Source organism: Varroa destructor, unplaced genomic scaffold, assembly GCF_002443255.2.
Source record: "Varroa destructor unplaced genomic scaffold, Vdes_3.0 BEIS01000006.1, whole genome shotgun sequence".
NCBI classification, from domain to species: Eukaryota; Metazoa; Arthropoda; class Arachnida; order Mesostigmata; family Varroidae; genus Varroa; species Varroa destructor.
The window spans coordinates 5,055,540-5,078,373 of record NW_019211459.1 but is presented as its reverse complement, the minus strand read 5'-3'; the positions used below and the strand labels follow the sequence as shown (position 1 = coordinate 5,078,373).

The window sequence follows — 22,834 nt, the reverse complement described above, 5'->3', positions numbered from 1 at the left end:
TAAGTTTGCTCCGTTTTCTAATCTGAAGACAGTTACTTTTTGCCGTTAAGTCCCGTTAAGCGAAAATACATACAAATACATATTTGTACATGGTAATCGAATATAAAACCTTTCGATCTGGCTAGCAAATACTGGCAGTACGCGTACCCTAGACGTTATATTATATGTATGATAATTTATTATTATATTATAATAAATTTAGATAATTCTTGTGCGAGGTTTTGTTCTTCATATGGACAACCTCGCTTGAGGGCATTTGAAGACCTCCTAATCTAATAGTCTTTGCTAAATTGTATTGCTGTCTTATGATAACCGTTAGTCATTGTATGTTATTCACCGTAAGTTAGGCCTCGTTTATTCGCCGAGCGATAGAAAGGCCATCTGAGAGAGGTTTCTCTTCGTTTATCCGGACTGCGCCGAACGTAAAATATACACACGAGGGCAGCGGTGTAAAAGTGAAACACCTAGCTTTACGCCCGTGTTCCTGGCTGGTTCTAAATGTATGCGTAGATTGTATACCATAGCACGATCGCCGTTGTTCTCGTCAAACGAAGCTTGTTTCACTCACTTTCGGCTGGCTCCCACCCTTACTGGTGATTCGTTTTGAGTCTGGTTAAGAGGACCGCCGGGTAGTACAGTCTTTCAGATACTTTTAGCTGGTTGCTCCGAACGGTGGCGGTCGTTAGCAGATTTAGTGACTGAGATTTCTTTAACTCGGCCCAGTGAAGCGCAATGATTCGACCTAACTAAGAGTTGTAATCGCGCCTTTCGCTCAGATTGGTTCGTCGCACTCCTGATACGAGCAAGCCACTAGCCAAATAGATATGGCGGACCAGATTTCAATGGTTGCACATTACGTTGGTCATCCCAATGCGCACCCAGCTCTCCTTCCCGGGGAGCCTCCTTCTCCTGCGCCGGAGGCGTCTCGGCCGATCCGGGTTGCTCCATCCATTACGGATATTCCGGCCTCAGCTGCTGCTGTTGCTGATGCTTCGCCAGCTGCCCCGGCGACACTTTTAACGCCGACTGCGCCGAAACCATCAGCAGTAGCTTCAGCTGCGTTAATGGGTTCCTCGACGGTGGCCCACTGCGTAGGCCCTCTGGTGAGAGGATAGAAGTTTAATGTGAGAATGATTAAAATAATCGTTGCTGTTGCTGTGTTGAATGCTATGCATTATGAATTGTGTCATGTGTCTTTTGACTTCACGAAAAGTAAGAAGCGTGTACGAAGTTTTTCCGATTACTTTGTTAATAAACGTACGACGAGCTAAGTGTTTCGTTCGGTGCCGTCTTTTAGACAGAACCAGCCGCAACTGGAGTAGCAAAGGAAACAGTTGCTAGGACGAATTCGGTGCCACGGCCCGTATTAACATCGGTGCCTCACGCAGCCAAGCCTGAGGTAACAACAGTATGCGTAATGAATGAACAGATTTCTCGATAGACCTTACCTACCCCTCCCCCCCCCTCCACGTAAATACGAAATTGTTGCGTGGTGAAGTAATTTGACGGAGGAATTGATAACGTTGTAATGAGGTGAAAATAAACATTTCCACCGATGCATCTCACGGTCATATTAAAATCTAACTAACTTATAATGTTTTTGGTGTAGGCTGAATTAGGTGCTACACTTGCAGCTGAAACATCGAAGGAACCGGCTGCTAAAACGGACCCTCTGCCTCCCCTGCCAATGTCAGAGCCTCCCACCGCTGAACCGAGACCGGTAAGGCGAGATCTCAACATACCCTTCCATAGTGAATGACTGAGCACGATAGCTATGACCTTCATGCTTAATTCAACTTTGTTTGTTACAGGTCGAGGCACCTACTGCGGATGTCGAGGCTCCTCCAGCTACACCTGCTACGGTTGCGCCTGCACCAGCAGTAGCCCCAGCTGTGGCTGCTCCAGCCGAAGTCCCAGCTGTGGCTGCTCCAGCCGAAGTCCCAGCTGTGGCTGCTCCAGCCGAAGTCCCAGCTGTGGCTGCTCCAGCCGAAGTCCCAGCTGTGGCTGCTCCAGCCGAAGTCCCAGCTGTGGCTGCTCCAGCCGAAGTCCCAGCTGTGGCTGCTCCAGCCGAAGTCCCAGCTGTGGCTGCTCCAGCCGAAGTCCCAGCTGTGGCTGCTCCAGCCGAAGTCCCAGCTGTGGCTGCTCCAGCCGAAGTCCCAGCTGTGGCTGCTCCAGCCGAAGTCCCAGCTGTGGCTGCTCCAGCCGAAGTCCCAGCTGTGGCTGCTCCAGCCGAAGTCCCAGCTGTGGCTGCTCCAGCCGAAGTCCCAGCTGTGGCTGCTCCAGCCGAAGTCCCAGCTGTGGCTGCTCCAGCCGAAGTCCCAGCTGTGCTGCTCCAGCCGAAGTCCCAGCTGTGCCAGCTCCAGCCGAAGCCCCAGCTGTGCCAGCTCCAGCCGAAGCCCCAACTGCGCCAGCTCCAGCCGAAGCCCCAACTGCGCCAGCTCCAGCCGAAGCCCCAACTGCGCCAGCTCCAGCCGAAGCCCCAACTGCGCCCGCTCCAGCCGAAGCCCCAACTGCGCCCGCTCCAGCCGAAGCTCCAACTGCGCCCGCTCCAGCCGAAGCTCCAACTGCGCCCGCTCCAGCCGAAGCTCCAACTGCGCCCGCTCCAGCCGAAGCTCCAACTGCGCCCGCTCCAGCCGAAGCTCCAACTGCGCCCGCTCCAGCCGAAGCTCCAACTGCGCCCGCTCCAGCCGAAGCTCCAACTGCGCCCGCTCCAGCCGAAGCTCCAACTGCGCCCGCTCCAGCCGAAGCTCCAACTGCGCCCGCTCCAGCCGAAGCTCCAACTGCGCCCGCTCCAGCCGAAGCTCCAACTGCGCCCGCTCCAGCCGAAGCTCCAACTGCGCCCGCTCCAGCCGAAGCTCCAACTGCGCCCGCTCCAGCCGAAGCTCCAACTGCGCCCGCTCCAGCCGAAGCTCCAACTGCGCCTGCTCCAGCCGAAGCTCCAACTGCGCCTGCTCCAACCGAAGTGCCACCTACGCCTGCTCCAACCGAAGTGCCACCTAGCGCTGCTTTAGTAGAGACCCCGGCTGCACCTATGGAAACGCTCGCTACCCCAACGGAGATTCCAGCCGCTCTTGTAGCTCCCTCAGCTGCATCCACTCTAGCCGAAACCCGTGCTACCTCTACAGAGGCTTCCGCCCTGCCGGCTATACCCTCTCAGACTCTTCCAGGGACTATCGCTGCCCAGGAAGAAGGCTCTGCTACTCCTGTAGAGGCACTACCTATCATACCAGTGGCCCCTCCATTGGTAGAAGCAGCCCTAGCAGCGCCGGTCGAGACGCCCGCAGAAGGACCTGCGGCGCCTGTGCAGGTTAACAACGCCTCTAATGAAGCTCCGGCCGCTAGTCCGGTTGCTTCAAACGAGGCTTCCGCTATTCTTGCACCGCCTGCGGAGACCCCGATCACACCAGTCGAAGCACCCACGGTCCCTGCTCCGGTAAGCACGTAGAATAATCATAATGAGAACAATGATAAAATCATAAAAATATATTATGGATGTTATAGCCAGTCAACTTGTATCTATTGTCAATTTAATTTCACCTGATAATAATTCTGAAACAATAAAATCAAGGCATATTTACATCGTTTTTACATCGTATTTTCAGTGGGGAGTGAGTAGCTTCTAATTAGTTTATTGTGCCTCAGTCCTTTCCCCCTAAAAACTTTGCCTTCGTTGAATTTCCTGCCGGCTGTGCTGTGCTGTGCGATGCGATGTAACGTACAGAGCTGACAGATTACGTGTTCTGTATGGTTACCTACAACCCTGCCTCAATGACACAGTCCTGTCTATCCATTCTGTTAACCAACCTCAAGCGTGAGCTTCAGCTTGTCCTAACCTAAAACCTAACGTCCTGCAGGCGTCGACCGACCTTTGTGTTGACGAGATCCGGCCGTGTGAATCCGTCCCCATCCCAACGTGTGACGTGAATTCATTTCCTCCGCCACCACCATGTGACGCCCCAGAACCTTGTATCGAGGTTGAAGTCACCTCAGTTGAAGAGATCACTGAGGAAAAAAGCGTTTGTAAGGAACCTCCGCCGGAGCTTGTCGACGCTACCGAAAATAGCCACGTAGAAAACGAGAGCGGTGGTGACACGCAAGACAACACGCAAAAGAAAGATGGAGGATCAACTGAGTATAGTATACACTCCCGGGCGGTGCCCACTGTACCTACAGCTGAACAACCGGTCAAGCCAACAACTAAACTAGCTAAGACGTGCCTCGATGGAGTCAATCCCGACCATCTGCCTCCAACGCCGGCGGATTCGACTCCTGCATCCGATTCACCCGTTGAGTCGCCGGTTCCCGACCATCGAAGCAATGAAGACGTCAAACAACTGCCGTCCCCTCAGCTTGAGCAACAGGTGGTTCCTACTGATTTGTAACTTCTGCTCGTGCACGGGTTCGTTGCAGATCGGGCCTAAGCTGCCCAGCCGGGCACTGAGTCATAGTAACTAATCGTAGTAATCTGATCTATATTATAATAAATCGTAGATGAGGGTGAACGTAATCATCGAGTTCATATATCTCCCAAGTTTGTACTAACGATTATTGGTTCCCCACGCGACCAACAAAAACTATGTCATTAAGGTTCTTAGTGACGGAATGTAAGAATGCTACAAAGTATACTGATAATAATGATTATGACAACAGTATTTCAGAGTCTGCGGCTGAATAGCGTACCGTCTTTATATGTTAAATGACACTTATATAATAAGCTGAACATACGAGCTAGACTAGTCGAGCCACAACGTTGCATGACACGTTTTATCGATAGGAAACGATCACTTCTTATATTAGTCTATATTTAGCTGATTCAGATGACGACGACGACGGCCATGATGGTACCGACCATAGTAGCGCTGATGTGTTTTTCCTTTAATAGCCGGTCGAGTATATCAATAATAGATAAGATCTCGAAATGTCAGATTTCTACATTGATGTCATATCGCGCCGTACAGAGTTACTGCCAGTGGTAGAATTATGGAAATGCTGCTCCATGTGGGCCACAGCTTCACAAACACACACAGATACACACAAACGCACGTGCACAACCAAAAAACAAATCCGCTTTGACAAAATTAACCTTAAATGCTGCAAAGCTTTTCCTCCAAAAGAACGGTAGTTTTATGCTGACCGAAAGGCTTAAACGGAAGGATTTTAACGACATAACGTGACCAACTTGACCAATATCCTAAAACGCAAAAGATGTCTCTAATTAAATATCGAAAAAAATCAAAGAGCAGAAATACGATAGTATATCAAGCGAAAAAAAGACACTGGAGCAATAACCTATATAGATGGCTAACGTTTCGTATACGTAGACGTAAAGCTAGCCGCTCAGAAATGGGAGTTTCTATACGGATATTTTATACGTACACGATACATCTAGTAAGTCACCGTTTCGCCCAGCTTTACCCGCATACTGGGCGAAGAAGACATTTTTTCAGGCTATTCACACACGCCACATTGATCGAAAGTAATTTTCCTTCATTGTAAGTCTACTACACACTTACTATTACTATCGTCATTTCTAAACGTGACAGCACTGAGCGTGCCATCAGCATGGGAGCTTTTTAGAATTTTTTTTTTTATTAACGAATCAGACCCTTTTGACACCTTGTACCACGGTCAAATTTCGAACACAGAAAACCCGTATTTTTTTATAACTGAAAAATAAAAAAATATGATGTACAAATAATGTTAAATGTACTATTTAACATGATTTGTACAATTCAGATGGAGTATAGGCATCGTTCGCGATACTTGCGTCTTGCTAAGCAATTTTTCAATGAACTCTAATCGATACTGTGTCTCTTCGCATGATTGTCGGCACTGAGCCAATCATTGTATATATGAGGTTCTCACATAAGGGCGGCTGATATTTTCGCAAAGAAGGATCAAATTTTTGCAACTAAAAAGACGCTTTATGGTAATTTTGACAATTTGCCGACAAACTATGGAGCGAGCTCTTCTCGAGCATGCCCATTTTTTACATCACGTTTCCTTCACGCCGTTGAGTCCTATTACGTACAGAAAAGATGGGAGATTACTGGCAGATGAACACATTGCTTCCTATAGCTTGTGGAAAGGTTGCAAAGGCGTTATTAACGATGATGAACTATTATGCATTTCCATTAAGATGAGTCGAATTTTAGGTCCGCTTACAATGCCATCAAGTAAACTGTGCCATAGAGTGGTACATTTACACCTAAATAAAGGATATAGATAGTTATGATATACAAATTATGCGTGCTTTCTCTTATGGATAAGTTGTCTGGTTATTTTCGATATAAACCGAGATCACGGCGCGAATTTGATCGAAGTAGAGTTCGTCTACGGTAGCCATACTTTATACTTTGGACAGCCTTAACGTTTAATATCTTAACTGATATAGTACAATTCGATATAGGCTATTTGTGTCGAACTAAGGGATCCGGAAGGGAACAGTATCAAATCAAGTACTCTGAAAACATTGCCGGCTTTTTGTTATATAGTTTATAAGCATTTTACAGGCTGTGACAAATAAATAGGTTTCGAGAATCGATCTCACCTAGCTTTTTTCGTTAAGCGTATCTAGAATACGCTGTAATGCTAAACTACCAAACTCATCACTGACATTTTAATTTTGTGTAGTTTATTGGTGCTCAACTGAGACAGATAATGGATGAAATTTCAGTGACCTTTCAAGCGGAAGATCATCATTTACGGCCATGTCCCCAATACCTGTTTGTTACCGTCGAACGGCTCCATATCGCACATTCTGACCATTCTGTAGAGCTTTAATTTTATATGCTTCAAGCACCTTTCTATTATATTACCGTTCCCGTCTCTTGAAGAAAAGGTTCCCAACGATTGAGCGAAATATCAACACGTACCCTCCCCGAACGGACCATTTCAGCTCCTCAAACTGGGCATTACGACACCCGGTTTATGTCTAAGAGTACCAAAATCTAATATTTGCAAACCAACGTTTTTGGGCTTAAGTTCTTTTGTATCAGCTCATTTTTAAGGGAAGGACGTCTACGAAACACTCGTTTAGCTTTACGAATATTCATCAAATACAATATTGCTAGTGGCAGAAGCCGGTACTACTGCAGGTACGTAACAGAAAAGTGTATCAGAGTCGTTGTGTCACAAGCTCATGCTCAATTACTATACCTGACAATGTTTATTTGAAAAAAAATCCACAAAACATTTACGGAAACCTAAATTTGACGATTTGTTAAATAAGTTCGCATAAAGTTACCGGATTTCACGAAGTTCTACGATTAAAACACATAGCTGATTTAAATGGGATATAGTCACTATACTTATCACATATTCAAGCATACAGTTTATTTTCATACGCAAGGAAGTCGATCGTCACGGGACGTTTCAGCGGCATAATTTTGGGCTTCATGTAAGTGTTTCCATAAAATTTGGGGAAAGTTTCTCGAATTTATTTCATTGGTACACTACAATATATTCAACGTGGCCACTGTGGTTGGAACAGTTTTAACGTTTATAAAAACTTTACCAAATAGAGAGACGGTTGCCAATATGACATGCTCTGTGGTTTACCGTTGAGTCTATGTGCTACGGACCCTGTGCCAGCACGTATTTAATAGACCTTTTAGCCGTCTTACAACATAGTACGCGTACCTTCCCTGATATATGCTTGTCACCGTTGATCCAACGTTTATCACGTTTTTTTAACTGTGCAATCCTATGGTATCGCATTCAGCAAGGACTATCATATACCCCTTTGTCTTTTTTGTTTTGTTGATTTTTTTGTTTGCGTTTTGTCATTTTGATGGCTGCTTGACGAAATATACGTTAAAATTTTTTGGCTAATCAAATAAATCGAAATATATTCATGTTATTAGTTCACGATATGAAAGTCACACGGATATGTAAAGTACACTTACACGATTGCCGTCAATCGTACTGGCAATGTTAGTATAAGATCCAAAGAAATCATTCAAGATACTTGCTGTTGTGGAAGCTGTATTTCAAAGGTTCGGCATTATTCATTACAAATAAATACAAATAAAGTTCAACATTTGCATATCGGTTTCTATACTTCAGGGAAATTACGAATGTGACGACAGCTTCCACGGCTCTGCTTGTGTAAGCCTATATGGGAATATAGGTAAGCTATAGTAATGCGTTAGGTGGGTACGCTCGCGTGACACAGCAGAGTTCCTCGAACTTCGCTTTATTCAACAATATCCCACTTTGACTATGGTAGGACCTGGTCACTCCCTTCCCCTTTTTCTGAAATTCGTCACGTACCTGGATACTTCCGTCTTCTTCTAATGTCTCTATGCCCGCCTATGTTCAAAACGGCATTACACCTGACGCAGGTTCTTGAACAGCCAGCGCATCAGTGTCGTCTCCTTCCTTCATTTCTGCGAATACGGCGTTCCCTTACAATCGCCCAAAGCTATTCTCACCGATAAATCAAGACTTTGGACCCGGAGCGCAAAAACGCAACGTTTATATACAACCCTGTAGCACAATCTTGTGCGCAGAAGTTTAAACCCGGCTGTTGACTGGTAGCAGGGGGCGTTGCTCGTTCAAGAACCATCCCTTGCCATTCTACCTCTTGGTTCAAATCATGGCGCGCGGTCCGTCTACGTCATCTAGCTGTGGCGCCCTCTGTGAGACGTTCGCAAAAGACTCACCGTTGGCGGCAGAGTAGGGACGGGGCTCGACCGGGGTAGCTATTGGCTAAGATCATCACGGTGAACTTACCGCTAGGGCCAGCAAACAGGGGCGAGCAGGCAGTTGGTTAGTCTTCGATCTGTGCCGCTGTTGTAGAATTGACGGGGTCGTGTGTCAGGCGCCAACTATTTAAATCGGCTCTATACAGCAAGCAGCTCAATATCGTTGGATGACTAGTGCTGCCACAACAGGCGTTTGCGGCTTCTAAAAACGGTGATAGCCAGCTGTCCGCAGAGCAGAAATGTGCTGGTAGTGGCTAGTAGTTGTTGATTGGCTGTAAGTTACTTTTTCGAGTGCGTATCAATAGTTGGCAGAAGGTTCCGTCATAAGACAGTTGCCCATGTTTATCTTAAAGTTGGTGTAGTGTCCTGTGCCAGTTGACAGAGCAAATTTTGCGCGCGGGAACTCTGTGAACTTTGAATCGTTATCAAATGAAATCAACATTACGAATTTATTTCTGCAAGTGTCTCCGAGTGCGGTGTTTTTGTCGTTAGTCAGCATCTTCATTCAGACTAGAGCGTGGAAACGAACCGTATTCAGTTCATACGTGTTCGAAGACGAGATTTATAGTTAATTTGACAGTTCTCTCTCGTTGTACCGTTGCCGCGCTATAGCGACATACAGTTGAGTGTTAAACTAAATCCTATATAACTAATATAAGTTTTACTTAAATATGCAGATTTGTATGGACTAGAATAATCAATCTTATTACTAGCACTGTTATTATTACAATGTTATTACTATTATTAAGAGGACACGTAGTGCTTTCCGCAAAGAGCTGGTAGAACACACAGGGTTTTCACAGTGTGTAAGAAGAGTGTCCGTAACAAACATGTGGTGCTTGAAAGTAAAGCGTCGTTAATCAACACTAATGGTAGATACTAGTAATTAGAGCGACTTTATGTACACTACTAAATATAAGCACCGCATGTCTGGCGTAGATAGCCAATGCAAAAGGTGTCAAGTAAGTTCAGATTCATAATAACTCGATTAGGACAAGCATAATCGACAAGCCTCAAAGAGCGGCTATAAAATATATATTAAATACAGGAATAGCAGAGAACTTCTGCGAGGTGGTGGCTAGAGGTAGCAAGTTACCTGCCCCGAGACATTTTCACTTGGTTGATTTCATGTTGTCATAGTTTAGCGATGCTGCTGTTGTACGAATGCAGAAGGGGTCATTGAGACCAATAAAAAAAAAAGACATTTTTGTCATTTCGTCGACAATGGTTGTCTTGTCCACCGACGTTTTCACCGCGGTACGAACTCCTGCTACATCGTTTACCACTTAGCCTTTCGTATTTTTAGTAACGTTTTTGAATTGTTTACGTGCCGTTGTTATAACAGCTGAAACGTGTACAGTTAGTCAATTTGTTTGATTTATCTGCGCTTCTTTTTTGACTACGCTTCACGCCGGCGCTGGGTCGTGATTGTGGTAGGTCAGCGAAAGGGAAAAAAAACGCAACTGAGCAAATTCAGCTCGCCTAATCAACGAGTTGTGATATTACATGTGTCGTTCTTATGCAGCTTTATCTATCTCGCTCCTTCGGGACGCTCACATCCTGGCCGGCCCGAAACGTCGGGCCAGCAACGAATGGCCTAGAAGACACATTTGGGACCCCAAGGCATCGTTGACATCATTCTCGACTAAAACGATGCTACTGTGGTGCTTAAGTCGTGAGAGCGTTGCCATCTCGGAGACGACTGGAAGCGCGAGTAGTGCCGGGGAACAACTTTCGAGAAAGGTACTTACTCTAATCGTAAAGATCGAACGGGGGAAAACGAAGGGAAACAAAAGCGAGAGCAGTGATCAGCAACAAAACAATGGGAGAACGCACAACATAGAAACACTTAAGAAGTAAGAAACGCAGTAGGAGCAGTTGGCGCTATCGAGTAGTCGTATGAGCTAAACTGGCTTTTTGCTAGAGTCTGCTGCGAAATGGCTACACTAGATCAATGGTACACTAAAATTTTTCCACGCTGCTATCACGCACTATTGCACAACTCCATCTGAGCTTTGGTTTCGAACGCGGAGCCAGTAGAAGAGATCGTCGCGTCGCCATTCATCGATAATCTTTTTATTGCCGTTGGGGTTTGGTGTAGTTAGTCGGCACGACGAAAGGCCCTGACAAGAACCCTCTTTTTCGGATCTCTGCTGCGGCTGTTATGATCTATCTCAGTCAAGCGTCGGTCGGCTGGAGCGAAGGTAGAAGGCGCCCGCAGCAGGTCTGGAAGGGTCGCAGTAGCAAGACCAGAGAACAAGTGATCGATTAAGCTCAAATATTGGCCGTCGCGCATTGTTCGGGGTGGCATTACCTGCCCTACATTACCTCGCACCTTCGCGTCCCCGTAATACACGCATGTAGTCCGCACTCGCAGTAGCACTAAAGTGATAGTTAACGAGATAACACGTTTCGAAGCAAAGGTAAATTCATTTGCAACGCCTTAATCATTAATTGTACTATATACTGTGAGGTATCGAGACGCTTATTCCTTTAAAACTGTCTTAGCAGTTCTTTGGAGAATGACGAGTCACTGATGGCTATAGCGGCTAACAATAAGCATGATACGTCTACCGTGCGAGCGTATATACACGTATGTGTATACATATAGAAAATCAAAAAGTTTATGTTCACGTTCGCGCTGCAGCCATGAAGACCGATCAACTTTAACGATTATTTCAATATCAGAGCATGCACATGGCTAGGATGCTAAGGCATACATAAAGAATACACCGAACGTTGTCTTATTTGAAAATATGTCCGATCACAGCGCAGAATCAGATTTCTAAAGGGACCGATAATACCGTCGCAAGTTTCGTGGGCAACAACGATAACACGCTTTAAGCCTGACGTGAAGATTAACGATTATAGTACGATTCAGATGCCGCAACCAAAAACAACTGATTAATGTTATTCCTATATGATATTATCGTGACATTATACGTTGTTTCGTGATCTTACTCGATAACATTACTTCTACAGTCATTTTTTTTTTCATTCTAACCGAAATCTAATCACTCACAGCATACCGTTATTTATACGTGCTCTCTATATATATACGTACGTGTGTGTATTGTAGTTTGTGTTTTATGTGAAGATCTTTGTGATGACGTTCGTCACGATTGACGAAGAAGCGGTACTTAGGACATTATTTGAATTGAAATGAAGATACCATTATAGGCCGCCAATGTTGTTGATTAATTGCTTGGCTATGGCACCATTTTATCACAGTCATCCGCCTACAGACTTCCAGGTCTCGTTCTGTTAACCTACATACATAGAAGATTGTGCCGGGCCACAATCAGTGGATGTCAGCTCGCATGCGGAATACTACCTATTGATGTACTCAAAAAAAACGTATAGTTGTTGACAATGCAACAAAATACACATACGTTCGGCATCCGAAGATGATATTTCTACATACATTAACTGCAACTCAGTCGAGTGGCCTGGTAGTGAAGATTCAGACCACCTCTACACATGATCGATTGCCATCATTGCTGCTTGTATCACCTAGTAGCTGGGAGTTCTCAGATTGTTTTTGCACGCTATGAATCAGATCCGATAGATTTTCCGTCTGCTGCGTCAGTGTTGTTATAGTAATTTACCTCGAAGTGCTAGAATTGGATATTTCTATACTCCTAAAAAAAAAAAAAAAAAGTCATAACATAAACATACTGTGTATTTTTCATTGATATTGGTTAGAAAGAAAACGATTGCTAGGTGTGTGTCTTGCTTATTGCTTAGGGCGAATCATATACAGCTAACAATGATGTCATAGTAGAAAGTTCTTCTGTTGTACACTTGGGCAAAAAAATTTCGATTTAGTCAGCCGAATTAGAGTCACGTGTTTAAACCAAACAACGAAGAACTTGTAGTTCTTTTTTGCCAGTTAGCAAATAGTGTTTGTACAGAGGAATATAAAAATTATTGGCGTCCAAAGATAGACGGCCATAAGGCATTACCTCAATGACCTAAACATGTTTCCAGGCAGCTTTTGTTCCTGCAGAAGCGATTCGAAATAGATAAAGTCAGGCCCGATGGTTTTTTTCTCGGTCACAACGACGCTTTGCAGTTGAAATCGCTCAAAAATCTTCAACAATACAAATAGCCTATTGACGGAATAGCTTGTTGCAGATATTGTTTCAATTGATATCATATTTAATGTATCTGTATTTTGTCTATTTTGTGCTATTTTGACGTTACTATATAGCTTTATCTTCAAGGACCTATCAAAATTGATCGCCTTTGTTTGGTAGTGTGTCATTTTCCTTACAAACGTACATTGTCATTTTCGCGTTAGAATGAATTTACATACTTTTCACCTATGCCAAGACTGTTCTATCAATATATTTGCTTAACTACCCTATAGACTAGTATTTTCTCTATGGATCCCTTATGACCATTGGAATGTTGCGTTCGGTCTTAATCTCGCATCTCGTTCGTATTCGGAAATTGCTTCAGAGATAAGAATGACGCTACCCTAGACGAACACCGTTCCGTAAAGGCGGAACTATCTGCGAATTCATCTGTAGGAAAAGTCTTCAAGTCGGCCAAGCTCTCAGATTGTTTCCGATATCTAGCAGTAGGACTATAGATAGATACTCATCAATAAATTATCTAAGGAAGTTCTCTACCTTAAATCTGCTTAAACCCGTGTGGTTATCGACGAATAACCTGTTTTTCCTTGTTTACCTTTCCGCCGATATCTCGGTAATAGTGATGACACTGCCAGTGGCCATTTAAGTCAGTCCCCTTGAGCTTTTTTTGAACACGATCATAGATGTGTTCCACACAATCACTATTACCATGTCAACTACGACGATTTTGTGTATTTGTATTTATATATATATATATATATATATATATAATATTTGTACACCTGCGATGCGTGTTTTTGTCCCAAATGGTGTTAAACTATTGTCAATTTGTCCCAAGAATTATTACAATGCCAATGATCCCTTGTGTGATCCCTTATGGTTTACGCTTAGCTGCTTTCCAATAGTAGCACAGTATCAACTCTAAAACGTCAATTTGTATAGATCTTGTCAGAAACTATTCGGCCAGCAATCGTCTTCCTAGGTGCCAACGATGGCGGCATCGACAGGAAAAAAACCTGTTTCTCTTTTGCTAGCGTCGATCAGTTTGTTGGGCCTGAGTGCAACGTCACCTTTTTCATCACCAACGGCAAAGGAGCTCTTCTGACGATCATTGACAAAGTCGTGTCTCGGCGCGTCATCGAACTTTCAATTATGAATGGTCACGCTTTGTAAGCCAATTGTCGCCCACCGTGCCACCGTGTGAGCTGGCCAGCCATCAGCAGTGTGTCGACAGCTCTAGCTATAACAGCATAAGCAGAACTCTCCCGATTGCGAGCACTGCTTATTCCCGAAGCAATCTGCTATATTATCCCATTATTGTTCACTGCCGAAGCTGAACGCAAAGGTTCTTTTTCTATGGGACAGTTCGAACCTTACCAGGCCACGGCTGAAGTCGACTCATTTGTTTACCGACGCGTCACTTTTTTGCTCTGCAAGAGCAGCAGTTGTAGCGACAGAAACTGCCTAGACTTGGTTCGTTTTTCTATTTTCTCCAACAGCAGCATACGATGATAATTCGTCTTGCGATACGAACGCAGCACTTGTTCATGTATGCAGTCTGCTGTGAGATTTAGGCAGCGGCAGGGGAGTCCCGTTGAAAACGGGTTGTCAATAACAACGAGAACCGTTAGTTGTTAGTCTCAGTCCGACTGACTGCAGTACAGTTGCTGCTCGTGTCAATCCTGACGCCAGCCAGCCAGCCATTTTCTTTGGTGGCAAATATGATATCAAGTTCCGGTTGTCAGCGCCGCCAGCGCCGCCGCCGCCGAAACAGCTGTAGCCCAATAGTAATGGCGTTCACAGCCCAAACAGCTATACCGGTCGGTACAAAGTGGACCCAAAAGATGGCAATAGCCAAAACTGCTTGCCATCGCCACTTGGTGCAAAATTTCCCGACTGACAAAAGTGCTTTCTTCTTTGTCCGGCCAGCCTTCTAACAGAAGATCCCGCTATTATCCCCCTGTGAACCCGGGCACCGCCGTCGTGTCTATGGGCGTATGACCCAGAATTGATGGATGCGCAACGAACATTGCTAGATAAATAAATAGATAGAGTAAGTAGCTTGCGAAAAAATCCCTCGATTCGCCTTTTGGTTCTACTCAACTTGAGACGTCTTTTAAAGTGGACTGAACGGCTGGAGATGAGTAAGAACTGCGTATTGAGCGGATTCACAGTGCTGATGAAAATAACGGATCGAGGTGGAAAACGACGAGACAAAATAAGAAAACAGAAAAAACATCGAACACATTTTCTACATCTAAACAAAAGTAAATTGTTTAAACCAAAAAAACTTGTTGTCGTTGGTTGGGCATCTTTTCTCATTTTGCCAATTTTCGGTTTTAATGTCCAACTCAACGAACGAGGTCAGGGATAGAGGTAATTTAAGAAGCAAAAAATAGGCAAAATGCGAACAGTCCGCAGATAAGAGCCGTCTCAAAGAGACAGAGCCAAGGGTGAACATATAAATAGCTATAAATAATGCTACGGATAGGACGCGGAAAGACGAGGTCAGTTTGGAAAACTGGCCTTCTGGCGAGGCCTTCTTTTGGTTTTTAGTCATAGTTCGTATTTTTTTCCGTGAACTTCTTTCTACACTATTTCAATATGAACTTTATGCGCGCCCAATAAGCCTGCTACGTCATTAATGAGTCGTAATAGTTTAGATATCAAGTTAGTATAATGGCCTGTTATGGCAGAAATAGTTTTATACGAACAGAGATTGTTTTTTTTTTTCTAAGGAAGTAACTCTTTTTTGAGCTACCTTTGCTACAGCTGTAGGATAAAAAGTATTTTTCACAGTTACCTCTGTGAAGTGATATGATTGTATCGACGTTTTAAATCAATGTGATAAAGTTATTTTTGATGCAGACGTTCTTAATTTAATGCTTTTGTTGTGTGTCGCTGCGCCATGTTGAGAGGCATAATTTTGGTGCCGCTATACCATATTGAGCTACGATTCACGTCCACACCAGTGTATAATGTTCTCCTGCCTCTCAAGTCATCATTCCATGTTTTTAATTTGACTTGATATTGCAATAATGTCTTCTGATTTACAAAAAAAGGACGATCCTCCATCACTTGGTATGACGGTAACGATGAATCGCCTAACGGAGACCAATAACAAGAAGAAAATATATATATATCGAAAGCTCTTCTTTTTTCGGCTATAGGGGATGTGGGTAAGGCTTTGTCATCTTGTAATCAAGCAGCGAATCGGGGCCTTGTGCTGGCGCTAAAGGATTTTTTTTCATTGACCGAAACCGAGTTGGAAAACGCGCCGACCAATTCATGCGTAACTAGATGTTAACGAGCGAATCCTATCGGAGTAACGAAAATCAACGTGTGTAGGTACGTTTGTTCTAACCCAGCTAGCAGTTAAAAATGCATATATCGTGATAATGCTCTGATTAAAAGCGATAGAATACTACTAAAGTTTTGCGCCATGTTATTTATAGTATGATGACCATTATATTCAATCTTTTGCGTTCTGATTAAATTTCGGTTACCCCGGCAGTGACGCGGTGGTAGGCGTCGAGTCGTGGTGATGGTTTTGAAAAATTTCAAAAAGAATGGCAACGATAAGTTAAAAGTAGAAAATCAAATAGGCCGAAACACTATAGGTAGCCATAAGTTCATTCATATAGGCTTGTTCTGTAGGCTTTTACTATTATTATTATTATTATTATCGTTTTTTTGTCCTTTTTTTGAAACTAATGAAGGCGGTATTATTCTATATATATTACACAATATGTATGAACGAATAACTTATTCAACTCTTTAGAAAAAAGCGATAGAGATAGGCTTTGCAGAGTGACCTACCAATACTAAAGTTACATTGCAAATTGTACAAACGTGTGCCGTACAGATAAAAAGAACGTATCAGCGTACGTGCAACTAACGGCAACGCTGAAGCCGTACGTCAACATTTGAACTCTATGCTGTAAATAGCATATCCGTTTAGAAGGCTGGCGGAATGATGGCCTTTTTGTCGTTCAGACTAGAAAAATATTCCTATTCCTTAAATTAAGTGGATGTTTTACTCGCGGTAGACATAAATAGTGACGAGAAAAAAGAAAATGGTTATGTGAGCAATCAGTGTAAGCCTACTATTCACCAAAATTTAACTTCGCTTACATGTATAAGCACAACTAGGGCAAGCAATCTTGTAAACAAGGACGCCAAAATAGGACCTAACTAATAAATGAAACTTGTCTTTCCGCCGCGCTGATTACGTCTGACCTCGCGATCATGCTGGGTTTATAATTAGTGCCGTCTTCAAGTGCGCTGCGGAAATGCTATTGCTGGACAAGTTTTTTTAATATGCTTGCCAAGATGCAGTTGACGCAGGAATAATGATACTTCTGTGAAAAGCTAATTACCTTTAATAGAACGGTGATAGTTTCAGACTATAAGTCGCGTCCTCACTGTCGAAAGTATTCAGATTACATTTTTTAAATATAAATTTTTGGTATAAATGTCGCTGTTTTAGGAAAAAATATCATGTAGCAATATATCTACAACTGTAAGAGAAGCACCAGTGTACTAGAAGGATAGGCTTATTTTTTATAGATATGACACCAACAAGAAGAAAGGATGTTTCAGTTGAAATAGCAAACTATAACCCGTAAAGCCATCTACGACATTAAAGATTCAGATGTATCTTAGGCTGCCTCTGCAACAAAGATCTAAGCAGCATGCCGTATTTGTCATTAGTTTCTTTTCTGCATGCCCAATATATCAGTGACTATATATATATATATATATATATATATATATATATATATATATAAACGTGTGTATCAGTACAATATCAGAAGCGCTCCGGATACCTGTAGTTTGTGTTTGATCCGTATGGAATCAAATTGTGTGTATGGAATGAAATCATGCATCCCCGCTGGGATCTGTAAATTGCAAACCAGTAGAGAACATCTTTGTTGAAAGTTTCTGAAACAAACAATCAGTCGATCAGACAATCAATCGATGCTTCCTACATTTTCGACATTATTGTCTAGAATTATTCGGAATATTATATCGTTGACCAAATGAAGTTGACCACATGAACTTAATAATCATGCAGTGCCATAATTCAATAGCGTATTTAAGAACACGGGACTACAAATAAGCGAATGCTTTGCCACAGCCGCATGCGGTAAACATAAATTAGATAATAACTTTAATAAGTTATCACTTCCAAATGGACACGCGGCAGCGTAATCAGATAACGCGACGAAACTAGCATACGACATTTGTTTCCATAGATGTCTGCAGGACACGAATTTCTTGAGAAGCTGGAAACTGTAGAAGCAGAGATCAAGGTCGAATCCGTCAGAATGGCCGCCATACAGGAGAAGCTTCCAGACGAAAACAGGTCAGTTGAATTTGAATAAAGTATCAAAACAGTTCAATGCTGTTATAAAACCCACAGTTAAGGCATGCAAGCGCAATAAACACAGATCATTTAGTTTCCGTTCTGTTTCCCCAGTATCGTTTTTCTTCAGGCGAGTTTACGTTTTTTGTTACCCTGTTAGTCATGTACCACACGGTTCGTGTCACAAGTACCACAATGCATTGTAAACGCTGGAAACAGATACAGATAATAGTGATCAAACATATATTAGGCCGGCGGAGCATTTACGAAAAACTATTATTGCGGTCCTGCAATTTAACATAACCCAGATGCGGTATCGATTGCTTGAGGTACGTTATGTCTACGATTAGTGGGTTTGCGCAATGTCTTGTACGATTCCCGCTTGTTGTTTCCGTTAAAACTCGTACGGCCTGCATAATAGCCTTGTGATCTAGCCCTTGACCAATACCGTTTTAGGTTAGGGTCGGCCATGGGCATCTTCTAAATGGATGTATTAATTCTTTCAGCCGACAATCGTTAATGATAATGAACGTCGAGTTGGCAAGATATTACTGCATGTCAGTTAATGTAGCGACGAGTCGCATCAATAGCAACAGTCGATTACCGCTTACTACAATGTGGCAACGATACTAGCTACATGATTGAAACTTAAAGGTAGCTATGGTATGAGGGACAACTTGAAAGGAGATGATAACAACATAAGTTAGCATATACAACAGCAAGCGTACGAATCAACTTTATGCTACGGGATAAAGAAGGCTAGATGCTGGTCACGAATGTCCCGAATTGGAGGTTTCCAGTACGCTTCGCCCCGGCGATTGATTATTTTTTTCTAGATTTCCGTGGCTCTCTCGTGCACTTGTCGACCGATTTCGACTGGCCCTGCTCCTTTCTTCCCTATTACTATCATTATGATCATAGTATGTTTAATTGGTTTTGCTATGCTTATCGCTCGTTTCGCGTTGCTTCAGAGAGGAGATCTCGTCCCGCATTGACATGGCAATTGGCTCAGCAAATCTAATTCTGGCAGGCAAATGTAAGCAGTTCCGCGATCTGTGTCAGAAGAATATTAACGAAAATTCCGGAATTCCGACCGAGTCCGTCGATGGCACGAAGAGCGGAAGCTCTGAGTTTCCTACCAGACGAGAGGATCTCGAAGGTAAGTAGTGAAACGAAGTTTAATGCATCAATTTTCTGATCCACAATGACTATCAGGCGAAATATCGATTGCGTCTAGGCACGAAGCGTTAGGTCGAACTTGAATCGAGCTCGATTGTGTTACAGAAAGCAGTATCCACTTGATGTTGTCGTAACGCGTGACTGTCATCATACGTACACGGGCTAAGTTAGAATCCGGAAACGGGAACTAGATTCCTACATTAGAATAAGTAAGTAAGGAATTAATTGAAGCATACTATGGATTTATGGAGAGGCAGAGGTCACCGTTGCGGTACGTAGCATACATTGATATCTATGTAACTTCTCTCTTCATCACCTTTAGCCAGTGTCAGTCAATTAATTGTATAATTGTACGTTACGCTGGTTAATGAAGTCCTGTTACCGGCTAATTTATCTATCACTGCAACCGTTACGGAGTTACGGACGTGGCGATAGCTTTGCCTTGATGTCTACCGCTGATTTCTCAGCAGATCAAAATGAGACCGTCATACATGTTTACGCAACCTCCATCTCTCCATTATCGAATCCTCGAGGCTTGTTTGCTTTAACTACGGTATAGGCTAAGCGTATATTGAGCGAATGGCTAGTAATAGTCGTTCGTCGTATGCTCATAACCTTGACCTTTGAAATATTCCTAATATAGACGTTTGCCGAGCTTGGATTTCGAGTAAGTTCTTCGACCTGAAAGATCAAATCGCTATCATATCAATGAGATGTTCGTGAGGTTTCTCTTCGGCTGTCGGGGACATAGCAACGAGGTATCACTCGCGCGTTAACGGTCACCCCACATCCACCGAATTTTCAGATGCATATTCTTAGTAAACCGAATTGTGCAGATATATCCCAACGAGCAACTGCGCCAATTATTTCGGCCAGAAATTTCATTTGTGAATCTGCCTGATGCGTATATATTCGTTTATAATATCGACTGGTTTTGCCTCTATAATAAATAATTATGTTTTACGTAAATTTCTGAAAGCAGTCAGTAATATTCAGTTCAGCTAGCAACGCAACTGAGCGTCCCTGCAGTTCGAACTAAAAGAATATATTTCTAAGGCTAATGTTCAACATGAGAACAATGTGAGGTCCCTTACTGTTATCCAGCTGGACTTCACGTAAGCCATTTATACCTGACTACCCTTTTTTCCTCGACCTAACCTGCGCTTCGTATTGGCACTTTTTTGCTACAATTCTTGTAGTTGTTTCCAATGTAACTTAAACACTGTGTTATTATCTACTCGCTTCTGCAGGCTTTTGGGAAATGATTTCAATGCCTATCCAAAAAGTGCGCGACGGTTTTGCTTCAATCGAGAGGCTAAAGGAGAACGGCTGGAAGGAGAATGAAGATACGAAGCCGCAAGTCAAGAAGACGATATCCACGGTAGGGCCAAAGTGTCAGGGATTCCGGAAGAAGCCTTTGGCCTCAAAGAACGACAACAATAATACCCCTAGCCAGGCTGATATTGACCGACGCGAGAAGGCTGCTCGTCAGAAGGAAGAGGCCCGCCAACGATTTCTGGTAAACGGTTTCCTTTCTGCGAGAAAATCGTTGCGTGGTTAATAATATCTGTACCCAGCGTCTGGTAATGTGAAACAACTGACTTATTAATCATGATCCAAGCAAAAATAGGATCGTTTTTTTCGAAATTCCATTTTTATATTTTTGAAATATATTTTTTAGAAAATGCCATAGCTTAATGGGCAGTACGAAAAAGATAGCAACATTTTATGTGCATCAACGTGTACAGTTCAATCAATGCTTTAGCAACATAGCTGTGTTGAAGAGAAATCAAACATCTCTGTATTTCACTGCGAACGGTGCTATAACTGATATTTGTCCTGGTTTTCTGCTCATCCTGTTGCAGGAATACAAGAAAGAAAAAGCGGCCGCCCGTGATAAGATATCCTCGCAAAATGACGACGACGACACGGATGTTGTACGGTCCGAGTAGGTCAGCGTGTTAAAAAAGAACTTGTATAAAACTTATTGGGGCAGCTGTTCTAACTAATAAAATTGTTAGTTGGATCTAATTCATAACAAAGTAATTAAAAGTGCGGGTCGTACGTGATGCGATACGATACACTTGAAGATATGGAGCCTTTTCATACCGAAACGTCTTTCATATATATAACATTCGGACACGTGTTCGTTTCTCCATTTTAATATAATCGGGCCCTATTCAAATAAAAAAGGACATTTTTTTAGAAGATAAAACATGTGTAAGAGTCTGCTTCATATGATACACTAGATGGCGAGAGGTGATAGCGACGGAACAAGAATTATTCAGAAAAAAACGTCGATCAAATCCAGTAGGCATCATTTCAATTGATTGAAGGTATTCGATTTAATACGGCGTGCCTGATTTATTTGAAAATAAACTTTCCCATCGAGAAGTGTTAAAATCAAACGCAGCTCGGAAGCATGTGAACCTTATCTATATACTACATATTTTACCAGCATATTTTTTTTTGTACGTACGGTATGAGTGCTAACAACTAGCTGTTATTGTCCTTTGGTTGATGTGTCTATTTTAGATGACTGATGCAGTCGACGGTGTAACGATGACCGCACGTAAATTCATCATATATCCCCATAGAGCGAAGCCTACATAGTACATATGAGCAATACCTCGGATATATGGCAATAATTTATATCGTGCTCTCTGAATTGAAAAATTTCTCAGAATATATACTGTGATGTGATATTAGCCGGCAGACCCCGTGGGATAAAGCTGCCATTTTGCCGAAAATTTACATATATTATGATCCAAATCACTTTTCATAAAATATAATAGCGATAATCTCTGTCGAACGTTAGCGCGGCGATCAAAAACGTAGTTCATAATAAACTTACGATTTTGATCTCTACGCTGGACAACCTCAGCGAAACGAAGTCAACGGGAAGCAATGCTAGATCAATTAAGTATCCTGAAGGAAAACAGCAAGACGAGCAGAAAAATCATCGGTAACCAGTTCTTGTTAGTGAAAAGGATGCTCATTATTATACATATATAATTATTTATAACTAATATATTAGTTGTAAATAGTTATATACTATCTGTATATATATATATATATATATATATATATACGGATAATGATATCACTGTAGTAACTTCGATGAGATATTTAGAGGTTACAACGATGTAGGAATTACTGCTGAGATCAATATGAGATTATACTAGACGTATGTCAACACTCGTCGGTTACTAATTGAAGACTATTATTGGAAATACCTTACCATGTACTTCTTCGTGCTTGTCCTCCTTAAGTAAAATGGTTCACAGAGCACCCCATAATAAAGTCCCGTTCTTGCATTTCCAGAAAAACAAAAGGGTTTTGCCCACTCCTGTGGCTAGCTTGCAATAAATTGTGTTTTTTGCTTAACAGTTTTTATTTTTCTCTGGTCTTTGGGGCAGAAACAATCTTTCTTCTTCGATACAACAGCGTCTTAAATGCAGTGTGTTTACAAGTAGCAC

General features: G+C 42.8%; 2 protein-coding genes across 6 annotated transcripts; both read left to right on the top strand.

The window, feature by feature from the left end:
- Positions 1–824: 824 nt before the first annotated feature.
- On the top strand, positions 825–6,243 carry LOC111253400 (uncharacterized). The gene is made up of 5 exons (XM_086992500.1): positions 825–1,103; positions 1,298–1,399; positions 1,610–1,751; positions 1,812–3,433; positions 3,855–6,243. Exons 1-5 carry the CDS (start codon positions 825–827, stop codon positions 4,380–4,382), a joined length of 2,673 nt encoding a protein of 890 aa, XP_086848626.1. The 3' UTR covers positions 4,383–6,243.
- Positions 6,244–8,653: 2,410 nt separating this feature from the next.
- LOC111253404 (disks large-associated protein 3-like) lies at positions 8,654–22,742 on the top strand. Of its 5 annotated transcripts, none has more exons than XM_022812737.2 (7): positions 8,654–9,329; positions 10,234–10,451; positions 18,067–18,176; positions 19,148–19,335; positions 20,606–20,874; positions 21,221–21,303; positions 21,891–22,742. In XM_022812737.2, the coding sequence occupies exons 2-7, from the start codon at positions 10,362–10,364 to the stop codon at positions 21,892–21,894; spliced, it is 744 nt and encodes a 247-aa protein (XP_022668472.1). In that variant the 5' UTR covers positions 8,654–9,329; positions 10,234–10,361; the 3' UTR covers positions 21,895–22,742. The 5 variants fall into 5 exon arrangements, with proteins under 5 accessions (XP_022668472.1, XP_086848943.1, XP_022668471.1 ...); XM_086992817.1 differs by having other exon boundaries at positions 8,659–8,982; positions 21,221–21,307; XM_022812736.2 differs by having other exon boundaries at positions 8,659–9,329; positions 21,221–21,307.
- The last annotated feature ends 92 nt before the right edge of the window (positions 22,743–22,834 follow it).

What these genes read in the sequence shown, in the direction of transcription:
- LOC111253400 (XM_086992500.1), top strand. Translation starts at nt 825, where the DNA reads ATGGCGGACCAGATTTCAATGGTTGCACATTACGTTGGTCATCCCAAT. An exon ending in TCTCAACATACCCTTCCATA is followed by an intron (nt 1,752 to 1,811) that starts GTGAATGACTGA and finishes TGTTTGTTACAG; the next exon opens with GTCGAGGCACCTACTGCGGA. An exon ending in CACCCACGGTCCCTGCTCCG is followed by an intron (nt 3,434 to 3,854) that starts GTAAGCACGTAG and finishes AACGTCCTGCAG; the next exon opens with GCGTCGACCGACCTTTGTGT.
- LOC111253404 (XM_022812737.2), top strand. Translation starts at nt 10,362, where the DNA reads ATGCTACTGTGGTGCTTAAGTCGTGAGAGCGTTGCCATCTCGGAGACG. An exon ending in AAGCTTCCAGACGAAAACAG is followed by an intron (nt 18,177 to 19,147) that starts GTCAGTTGAATT and finishes GCGTTGCTTCAG; the next exon opens with AGAGGAGATCTCGTCCCGCA. An exon ending in AGGCCCGCCAACGATTTCTG is followed by an intron (nt 20,875 to 21,220) that starts GTAAACGGTTTC and finishes ATCCTGTTGCAG; the next exon opens with GAATACAAGAAAGAAAAAGC.